Source organism: Scyliorhinus torazame, chromosome 5 (genome assembly GCF_047496885.1).
Source record: "Scyliorhinus torazame isolate Kashiwa2021f chromosome 5, sScyTor2.1, whole genome shotgun sequence".
Taxonomy (NCBI): domain Eukaryota; kingdom Metazoa; phylum Chordata; class Chondrichthyes; order Carcharhiniformes; family Scyliorhinidae; genus Scyliorhinus; species Scyliorhinus torazame.
Window position 1 is genome coordinate 117,294,553 of NC_092711.1, and position 10,676 is coordinate 117,305,228.

Consider the following 10,676-nt stretch of genomic DNA (forward strand, 5'->3'; position numbering starts at 1 on the left):
CCAAGCCGGGAATCGAATCCGGGTGCCTGGTGCTGTGAAGCAACAGTGCTAACCACTGTGCCACCCTCGCATCCAAGCTTGTCTGTCTTCTCTCCCGGTAAGATTCTGTTTGTTTCTTGTATTTCACTGTGACAGGGCAGAGACCCGATTGAAGGGATTCAAACATGGGCGTTCGGGGAAAGATGGGCAAGGATTTGGAAGGTGACAACATGATCAAATAGTTTGGAGAGGAGAGGGAGGTTGAAGATTAGGCAGTAATTTGTAAGGAAGGGAAGGTCAAGGACCTGTTTTATTGAGGAGGGGTGAAGATGGCAGATTTGAAGGACAGAGGGATAGTACCCGAAAAGAGAGAAATGTTGACAATATCCGTGGACACAGGGTAGTTGGCTGATCAGTAGCTTAGTGGGAATAGGGTCGATGGAGCAGGAGCTGGGTCTCATGGACAAGATGGGCTCTGAGAGGGCATGAGGGGAGAGAAACTAGAGAAAGATGTGGGTTCAGGGCTCGGGAAAGGATGAAATTTAGAGACAGTTTGGTCTGGTGGGCTCGTGGAAGGGAGGGAAGCAGCAGAGGCAGCTGATCGGATTGACTCAATCTCAGTCACAAAGAAGCTCCACAAGCTCCTCACACTTCTTGTTGGAGGTGAGGATGGAAGAGACAGGGGAGAGTGAGAGAACTTCAAAAGGAAATAATCTGTATCAGTACTCTGCGTATTTAACACAAATCTAATTTATTTGACTTTTAGCCAGAATATTAGCCCCTGTAAATGGGCTGGAGTTTGTTATCAGCAGAAAGAGACCCAAATGACCATGGTTCGGTCCTGAATGTGAGGAACAGCAAAATCCAATCACTATGGTTACTTGTGGCCTCGTTGGCCTGTCAGCAGGTTGGATGACTTCGTGAAACCCTTCCCACATGGAGCGGGTGAATGGCCTCTCTCCAGTGTCAACTCACTGATGCTTCTGCAGGTCAGATGACTGAGTGAATCCCTTCCCACACGGTGCGCAGTTGAATGGCCTCTCCCCAGTGTGAATTCGCTGATGTACAGCGAGGTAAGATGATCGCCTGAACCCAGTCCCGCAGTGAGAGCACCTAAACGGTCTCTCATCAGTGTGAACATGTTGATGGCTCATCAGATCCCCAGAAGTTTTATAGCACTTCCCGCAGTCTGGACATTGAAATGGTCTCTCATCAGTGTGAACTCGCTGGTGACTCAGCAGGTTGGATGACCGAGTGAATCCCTTCCCACACTCTGAACAGGTGAACGGTCTTACCCCAGTGTGAATTCGCTGGTGCATTTGCAGGTTTAATGACCGAGTGAATCCCTTCCCACACTTCGAGCAGGCGAATGGCCTCTCCCCAGTGTGACTTCGCTGATGGACAGTGAGGTCAGATGATCGCCTGAACCCAGTCCCGCATTGAGAGCACCTGAACGGTCTCTCGTCAGTGTGAACACGTTGATGGCGCATCAGTTCCCCAGAACTTTTATAGCTCTTCCCGCAGTCTGGACATTGAAACGGTCTCTCATCCGTGTGAACTCGCTGGTGACTCACCAGGTGGGATGAAGTGGTGAATCCCTTCCCACACTCTGAGCAGGTGAATGGTCTCTCCCCAGTGTGAACACGCTGGTGACTCAGCAGGTTGGCTGAAATAGTAAATCCCTTCCCACACTTGGAGCAGGTGAATGGTCTCTCCCCAGTGTGACTGCGTCGATGAGTTTCCAGCTGGGATGGGGAAGTGAATCCTTTCCCACAGTCCGCACATTTCCACGGTTTCTCCTCAGTGTGACAGCATTTGTGGCTTGTGAGGCCTGATGATTGACTGAATCCTCGTCCACACACACAACACGTGTACGGTTTCCCCGCAGTGTGAGCGAGGCTTTTTCCTTCCATGTTTAATGATACTCCGATGATATTCAGGATATGATAAATTGAGGACTCTGTCAGATCCTGATGTGATGCTTGGTTTGAGTTTCCGGATTTTGAAGCCTCCCCTTCGAACACCCTGTGAAACTGATTGAAAACAGAAAATAGGGAGTGAGAGAACACCCACAAAAACAGGTTGTGAAATTGAGCTGAATGAATCTGGTCATTTGTGGGGCCAACACTAAGAAAAAGTGACCATGAAAACTGCTGGATTGTCACAAATACCTAACGGGCCTCTTTGGGAGGCAAGAGAAAGAGGTGAAGAGGGATTTTCTATATCTACAAGTCAGATTAAAGAGAATAGATGGCAAAGCAAATTCGATCTTGAGCTTCATAAACAGTAATATTGATAGCAAAACACTGCTTCTGGTGGCACAGTGATTAGCACTGCTGCCTCACAGTGCCAGGGACCCGGGTTCAATTCCAGCCTTGTTGACCGTCTGTGTGTGGAGTTTGCACTTTCTCCCCGTGTCTGCGTGGGTTTCCACCCGGGGCTCAGGTTTCCTCCAACAGTCTAAGGGAAATTTTGGTGTATTGGCCTTGATAAATTGCCCGCTAGTGTCCAGGGATGTGCAGTTAGATGGGGCGATGGGGCTATGAGGTTACAGGCACAGGGTGACCTTTCAGAGAATCGGTGCAGACTTGATGGGCCGAATGGCCTCCTTCTGCTCTGCAGGAATTCTATGGTTCTAAATCTATTCTATGAATCTTTATAAAACTCTGGTCACCACTCTTCAGGAAGGATGTGAAGGTTCTTGGAGAAGGTGCAGAGGAGATTTACCAGAATGGTTCCAGCAAAGGAGGTTGAGGGAAGATTTGATTCAGGGACACAAGATTACGCCAGATTTCCATCAGGTGGACAAAGAAACTCTGTTTCCATTCACTGATCATACAAGCAGTCGGGACACAGATGTGAAGTTTTGGGTAAAACCTGGATTGAACTATATAAGCCTGAGGGATCTTCACAGGGTGGATGTGGAGAGGATTATCATAGATTCATAGATTATCATAGAATTTACAGTGCAGAAGGAGGCCATTCGGCCCATCGAGTCTGCACCGGCTCTTGGAAAGAGCACTCTACCCAAGGTCAACACCGCCACCCTATCCCCATAACCCAGTAACCCCACCCAACACTAAGGGTGTTTCCTCTTGTGGGAGAATCTCGAACAAGGGGATCACTGTTGCAAAATAAGGGGTCACCCATTTCAGATGCAGTTGAAGATTTCCCTTGAGAGTTGTAAGACTTTGGATCTCATGTCCTTAAAAGGCAGTGGAAGCCGAGTCCTTGAATATTTTTGAGGCAGAGCTGGATAGATTCTTGATGAGTAAGGGGTGAAAGGTCATCAGGGGTAGGCAGGAATGTGGAGTTGGGGTTAGAATGAGATCAGCTGCAATCTTATTGAATACTGAGCAGGCTCGAGGGGCCGAGTGGCCTGTTCCTAGTTTGTATGTAAAAGGTACAGGAGATAGGAGGTGATATGAGATGTATGTTTTTACACAGCGAGCGGCAATGACCTGAAACTTGCTGCGTATGAGGGAGTTCAAAAATAGACACAATGAATGATTTGATTTCAAAAGGAAATTGGATGGACATCTGAGGGAAATAGACCTGCGAGGATACAGGGATCGAGCAGGAGAATGGGACTGACTGGATTGCTCCAGAGAGCTAGCATGGACTCAATGGGCCGAATGCCCTTCTCTGTGCCATCATGTCTCTGACTCCTTTGTGTAATCTAGTTTTGTAATTTAATCCCGGGGTATTCAGATATCACTCAGATAAATCTGTGCTACACTCCCTCCGAGGCTATTCTATCCTTCCTCAGGTTTGTTGCCCAGAACTGAACACAGTTCTCCAGGTTTGTTCCAACCAGGGTTTGTGAATCTCGGGGCTTTTCCAGTCACACTGAGACCTGAAATCTTCCCTCACAGACAGAACAGACAAACCTTTTACCTTCCACACCCAGATGCTGCTGGAATTCAAGTTCTGATGAATCGAGTGACTGTCAGATTGCAATGTGATGTTTGGTTTGCGTTTCCCGTCTGTTCAGCTTCCACTTCCAGTATCCTGTAAATTTACAGAAACCTCACTGTCAGTTTAGGATAGAAATTCACAACATTCTCTCCTAGCCAACTTTGATTAAATGTATTCCTGGAGGTTTGATCACATGACCTGCCCCCATCCTCCAGCCATTAATCGGTCAACACATCCATCCTTGTGACACACTGCCTTCCTCGGCCAATTGGGAAGCAAAAGGACTCATTACCTTAGTAACCTTGGGACCAGTTACTGTCCGAACGATTTTCCAGACACCCAGATGTGAATCTCACCAACGCAGGGAGCGGAGTTGGTGAGAATCCAGGGAGGAGGAGCGTTGGAGCAGTAAATATAACTAACTTACCTCGGGGATTCATGGCCTAGTCGACAGGGAGCGGAGTTGGGGCGAATCCGGGGAGGAGAAGCTTCAGAACAGTAAGTATAATTTTTTTTTTAAAAATTCTTTTAAATTTAAACTTTTGAGTACCCAATTCATTTTTCCAATTAAGTGGCAATTTAGCATGGCCAATCCACCTACCCTGCACATCTTCTTGGGTTGTGGGGGCAAAACCCACGCAAACACGGGGAGAATGTGCAAACACCACACGGACAGTGACCCAGAGCTGGGATCAAACCTGGGACCTCAGCGCCGTGAGACTGCAGTGCTACTCACTGCGCCACCGTGCTGCCATCAGTAAGTATAAATAACTTACCTGTTGGGTATCTGGACTGGGGGCAAAAACTGAAACGTGACATCAGAGTAATTAACTAAGTCGGGGAGTATCTAGGAGATTAGTAACTAGGAAATTAGTAACTAGGAGATTGCTGAATGTTATCTATATCAACGATTTGGATGAGAATGTACAAGGCATGATCAGTAAGTTTGCAGATGACTACTGGTATTGTAGACAGTGAGGAAGGTTTTCAAAATTGCAGCTATTTCTTGATCAACTGGGGAAGTGGGCCGAGAAATGGCAAATGGAGTTCAATACAGTAAATGTAAGGAGTTGCATTTCGGAAAGTCAAATCAAGGTAGGACTTTCACAGTGAATGGTAGGGCCTGAGGGAGTATCATGGAACAGAGGGAACTTGGAGTTCAGGTGCACGGTTCTCTAAAGGTGGAGTCACAGATAGATAGGGCAGTGAAGAAGGCTTTTGGCCTTCATCAGTCAGGGCACTGAGTATAGAAGTTGGGAAGTTATGTTGCAGTTGTACAGGACGTTGGTGAGGTCGCACCTGGAGTATTGTGTTCAGTTTTGGCTGCTTTGCTATAGGAAAGATGTTATTAAACTGGAGAGAGCGCAGAAGAGATTTACAAGGATGTTGCCAGGGCTCGAGGGACTGAGTTCTAGGGAGAGATTGGACAGGCCAGGACCTTTTTCTTTGGAGCGTAGGACACTGAGGGGTGATCTTCTAGAGGTGTATAAGATCATGAGAGGCATGGACAGGGTGAATGCTCTCAGTCTTTTTCTCAGGGTTGGGGAATCGAGAACTAAAAGACTTTGGTTTAAGTTCAGAGGGGAAAGAATTAATGGGAACCTAAGGAGCAACGTTTTAACACAGAGGATGGTACGTATGTGGAATGAGCTGCCGGAGGAAATGGTTGAGGCAGGGACATTGGCAACATTGAAAAGGCATTTGGACAGATACGTGGATAGGAAAGGTTCAGAGGGATATGGGTCAAAAGCAGGCAAACTGGGTTAGCTTAGATGGGCCTTTTGGTTGGCATGGGCCAGTTTGGGCCGAAGGGCCTGTTTCCGTGCTGTAGGTTCTATCCATGAACCCCAAGTCTCTTTGGACACCCACTGTACTTAACCTCTTTCCATTTAGAAAGTACTCAGCTCTAACCTTTTTTGGTTCAAAATAGATAACCTCACACTTGTTTACATTGCCACAATCTTGGTCATTCACCTTGTCTGTCAATATCTGTCAATAGGGCTGGTTTAGCACAGTGGGCTAAATAGCTGGCTTGTAATGCAGAACAATGCCAGCAGCGAGATTCAATTCCTGCAGCGGCCTCCCCGAACAGCTGTGGTGACTGGGGACTTTTCACAGTAACTTCATTGAAGCCGACTTGTGACAATAAACAATTATTATTAATATTACCATTATCTTCTTACAGTTTTATGCTGTCATCAATGCTGTCTACGATGCCACCGAACTTTGTATTATCAGCAAAAGTGCAGAAGAGGCACTTCGGTCCACCGAGTTTGCACCAACACATCAAAATCTGACCCACCTACCTAATCCCATTTGCCAGCACTTGGCCCATAGCCCTGAATGTTATGACGTGCCAGTCTTCATCCAGGAACTTTTAAGAGGATGTGAGGCAACCCGTCTCTACCACCCTCCTCAGCAGTGCATTCCAGACCCTCACCACCCTCTGGGTAAAAATGTGTTTCCTCAAGATATGTGTCAATAAATCTAATATAATCTAACCCCACTCTCTGCTGTCTGTTGGTTAGCCAATCCTCCATCCAAGCTAATATATTACCTCTAAATCCCGTGGGATCTTACCTTGTTTATTACCTTTTGTGTGACACCTTATCAACTGTATTTTGGAAGTCCAAATACATCCACAGGACCCCCATTATCCACCTGGCCTGTTACATCTTCCAAGAACTCCAACAAGTGAGTCAAACACTTCACAAAACCACACTGACTGATGGATTGCGGTTTGACTTTCCAAATATCCAGTTACTACTTCCTCAATAATGGATTCCAGCAGTTTCCCAACAACAGGCATTAAACTAATTAGTTTCCTACTTTCTGCCTTTTTGAACAGGAGGGGTGCCATTAGTCTTTTCCTCTCATGCAATGACATTGTCACTGGGTCAGTGTCTCCCCCTGGTCTCTATGAGGTTGTTTGTGGAGAGAAGCCGGAAGCGGTGGACAGTGAGTGGAGAATGTTCATTGTTCGGCTCTGGGGACCCACTGGGGTTTGTAAACCCCGCCCCCCGTCACTGACCTCTCACCTGACACATCACAATGCGCGGAGTGATTGACGGCAGCACCGAACCAATAGGCGAAGAGTGGACAGATCCGGAGGACCGGTTGGGAGCGACTGGTCCTCCAACCAATCAGCGCGAATGATGAGGCGGGACTGGGCTGAGTGAAGCATGCGCAATGTGATTAATGGCGACGCAGAAAAAGGTTCTATCTCGGATCCACAATCCGTGAAGGTGGGAATGGCGGGATGGGGGAAGAGTTGAATCGGGAGGGTCGTGAGGCACGCTTCGTGTACATGTTATATAGACTAAAAATCCGGAAAAATGACCTACCGGTGCCTGGGGATCTGAGCGCGAGCTGCAGCTTTGTTACAGTCAAGATTAAGCAAACGCCATCTTTATTTGGCTCTGGCAGACGTGCGCATGCGCCGTCTCGATATTGGGTTCGCGGCAGCAGTGGGTATGCGCCCTCGGCACCCTTATTTGGATCACGAGCAGTAGTGCGCATGCGTCCTCGGCATCTTCCTTTGGATCACTCGCAGTAGTGCGCGTGCGCTCTCGGGATCCTTCTTTGGATCACTAGCAGCAGTGCGCATGCGGACCCACCATCTTTATTGGGGCACGAGCAGCAGAGCGCAGGCTCAGTCGCCATCATTGTTGGGGGCAACATTTTTGAAGCGTTTCTTCATGACAGAATGCCCAGCAAACTGCTTCACTCTGAGTTACAAATTCCTATTTATGGGGCAGAATATATGTCCAGGGCAGTGACAATAATTCGAATTTATATTGTGACTTGAACGGAATAAAACTTTGAAGACTTTCAGAGAAACGTTACAAAATAACAATTGACACTGAGCCACATGAGGAGATATTAGATTTTAAGGACAATCTTAATGGAGGAAAGTGAGTCGGAGAGTTTTAAAGAGGAAATTGAGGCCTTGGAAACACAGTAATGGGGGAGAGATTAAAATCAGGAATGTTCAAGTGGCTGGAATTAAATGAGTGCAGAGATCTCAAAGGGGTGTGTGTGGAGGAGATTACAGAGATCAGGATGATCATTACCATGGAGTAAAACAGTGAGAAATTTAAACTTTTTGTGCCTTTTAAAAGGAAACATTTGTAGATCAGTGGGCACAGGGGCTGGTGTGAGTAAGCACATGGGTAGCAGAGCTTTGGAGGGTGTTGTTTAATGTTGGAGTCTGGCTGCGAGTGCGTTGGAATAATCTGGTTGAGAGGTAACAGAAGAATGGATGATGGTTTCTGCAGCAGATGAACAGAGACTAAGGTGGAGTCGAGCTGTGTTCCTGAGGGGGAAATTGGCAATCTTGGTGATGATGTAGATCTGTGGTCAAGAGCTCATCTAGGGGTGAAATATTTCACCATGGTTGTGAACAGTCAGCTTCTGCCTCAGACATTGGACAGGGATGGAATTGGTGACAAGGGAGTGGAGTTTGTAGCGGGTGTGAAAGGGAATGGGTTCAGTCTTGTCAATATTTAAATGGAGGAAGGTTCTGCTCATCCAGCACTGGTTCAGACAGTGTGTGTCTTGGAAAATAACTTTCAAGTGGTGATGTTGCTAACTTTTGGTTGGCTCTTAAATGTTGCCCGTTGTATCTTTACTTAATTTGCTCTGTTTCTATAACCTTTGCTCTAGAGTCGCCAGGTATCTTTATACCGCCACGAGGTTCAAGTACTGATCAATAACTCAACACACCAATTAGTAAGATTCAAATCAAAACACATTTATTATACACAGTAAATCACCACTCATGCATAAACTCTACTTTCTAGACTATTCTCTATCACTAAAAGGCCTATACTTAGCTTCGGAATTGGCCCACCAGGCCAGGGGAACAAATGGCCTTTCGTTCGATCTGAGTCTGCAGGATTCAAAAGCTGGTATGGACTGGTAGCTAGGTTCACCAGTTTTCATGGTCACAAAAGGTTCACCAGTTTTCATGGTCACTTTTTCCCGTTGCCGGCCCCACAAGTTACCAGATTCATTCAGCTCAATTTCACAACCTGCCTTTGTATTTTTGTGGGATCTCTCTCACTCCTTTTTTTCTGTTTTAACTCAATTTCACAGGGTATTAGCAGGGAAGGATGTGCAATTGGGAAACTCCAACCAAGCACCACATCAAAATCTGACAGTCATGTAACTGATCGGAACCTGAATATCATCAGATTTTGAACATGGAAGGAAATAGCACAGTTCACAGTGGGGAGAAACCGTACACGTGTTGTGTGTGTGGACAAAGCTTCAGCCGATCATCTGGTCTGTCAAAACACAAGCGCAGTCACAGCAGGGAGAAATCATGGAAATGTGGGGACTGTGGCGAGGCGTTCAATTACCCATCTGACCTGGCAACCCATCGACGCATTCACACTGGGGAGAAGCCTGTCCCTGCCCCGAGTGTTGGCGTGGTTTCACTCAGTCATACAGCCTGTTGATGCACCAGCGAGTTCACACTGGGGAAAGGCCTTTCACCTGCCCTGAGTGTGGGAAGGGATTCACTCATTCATCCCAACTGCTGACACAGCAGCAGATTCACAATAATGAGAGACCTTTAAATGCCTCGACTGTGGGAAGTGCTTTAAAAGTTCCGGGGAACTGGTGTCAACACGTGCACACTGACGAGAAACCATTCAGATGCTCCGACTGTGGGACTGGGTTCAGACGATCATCTCAACTCACTCTACACCAGCCGATTCACACTGGGGAGAGGCCATTAACCTGCTCCCAGTGTGGAAAGGGATTCATTCACTCAAGCAACCGGCTGAGACACCAGCGGGTTCACAAGTAACTGCTGTGATTGGATGTTGCTGTTAATCACATCCAGGACTGAACCATGTTCATTGGACTCGGGTTTGACTCATATTTATAAATGCTAACCCAGTTATAAGGGATAATATTCTGGATAAAAGTCAATTATTTAACAAGTGTGTTTCGAATCTTTTAACATCCCATCACAAGTTAGTTCCGTCTGAAGGTCTCTCCCTCTCCCCTGTCTCCTCCATCCTCACCTCAAGTGTGTGGAGTTCATGAAGCTTCTTTCTCACTGAGATTGAGACAATCTGATGAGCTGCCTCTGCTGCTTTCCTCTCTACCACTGGGCCAAACTGTCTCGAAAATTCCACCTGATCTGAGCTCTGAACTCCCCTTTCTCCAGTTTCTCTCCTACCCTCTATCTTCATCAGAGCTCATCTTGTCCATTAGACCTGCCTCCTGCGCCAGGGTCCCAGGTTCGATTTCTAGCTCGGGTCAGTCTGTGCGGAGCCTGCATGTTCTCCCCGTGTCTGCGTGGGTTTGCTCCGGGTGCTCCGGTTTCCTCCCACAAGTCCCGAAAGACGTGCTGTTGGGTGAATTGGACATTCTGAATTTTCCCTCTGTGTACCCGGACAGGCGTCGGAGTGTGGTGACTAGGGGGTTTTCACAGTAACTTCATTGCAGTGTTAATGTGAGCCTACTTGTGACACTAATAAAGATTGTTTGATTATTACTGTTTAACCACATTCTCACAAACCTGCTGGCCATTCAAGTTCTCCATGTTGTGTGATATTGTTCATAGTTCTGTCTCTTGGTCCTGTCGCTCATCTTTAAATGCACCCATCCTAAAACAATATTTTACCCCGCCATCATTGCAAACTACCACATCAAACCCTCCCTTTCCTCTCCAAGTCCTTGTACTCGGTGTCCCCCAAGGATCTATCCTCAGCCACTCCTATTTCCCATCTACACGCTGCCACAAGGTGACATTATCTCAAAGC

The 10,676-nt window shown here is 47.0% G+C and overlaps 1 protein-coding gene and 1 long non-coding RNA gene across 8 annotated transcripts in view; one reads left to right on the forward strand and one right to left on the reverse strand.

The window, feature by feature from the left end:
- The window catches only part of LOC140421695 (uncharacterized), a 40,518-nt gene extending 33,167 nt beyond the window's left edge, over positions 1 to 7,351 (reverse strand). Inside the window, exons 1-3 of one of the 7 annotated variants that reach the window (XM_072506520.1) lie at positions 7,242 to 7,351; positions 3,877 to 3,990; positions 714 to 2,004 (exon numbers count right to left, since the gene is read on the reverse strand). In XM_072506520.1, the coding sequence (XP_072362621.1) occupies positions 951 to 1,892 (942 nt within the window). In that variant the 5' untranslated portion in view covers positions 1,893 to 2,004; positions 3,877 to 3,990; positions 7,242 to 7,351 and the 3' untranslated portion in view covers positions 714 to 950. Of the gene's footprint in view, positions 1 to 713; positions 2,013 to 3,869; positions 3,991 to 6,477; positions 6,670 to 7,241 lie in introns of those variants that run through there. The other 6 variants (XM_072506517.1, XM_072506519.1, XM_072506512.1 and 3 more) reach the window with 6 other exon arrangements.
- Positions 7,051 to 10,416, forward strand: LOC140421729 (uncharacterized). The gene is made up of 2 exons (XR_011947044.1): positions 7,051 to 7,142; positions 8,995 to 10,416. It is a non-coding gene; the product is annotated as an uncharacterized lncRNA (long non-coding RNA).
- Positions 10,417 to 10,676: the final 260 nt, after the last annotated feature.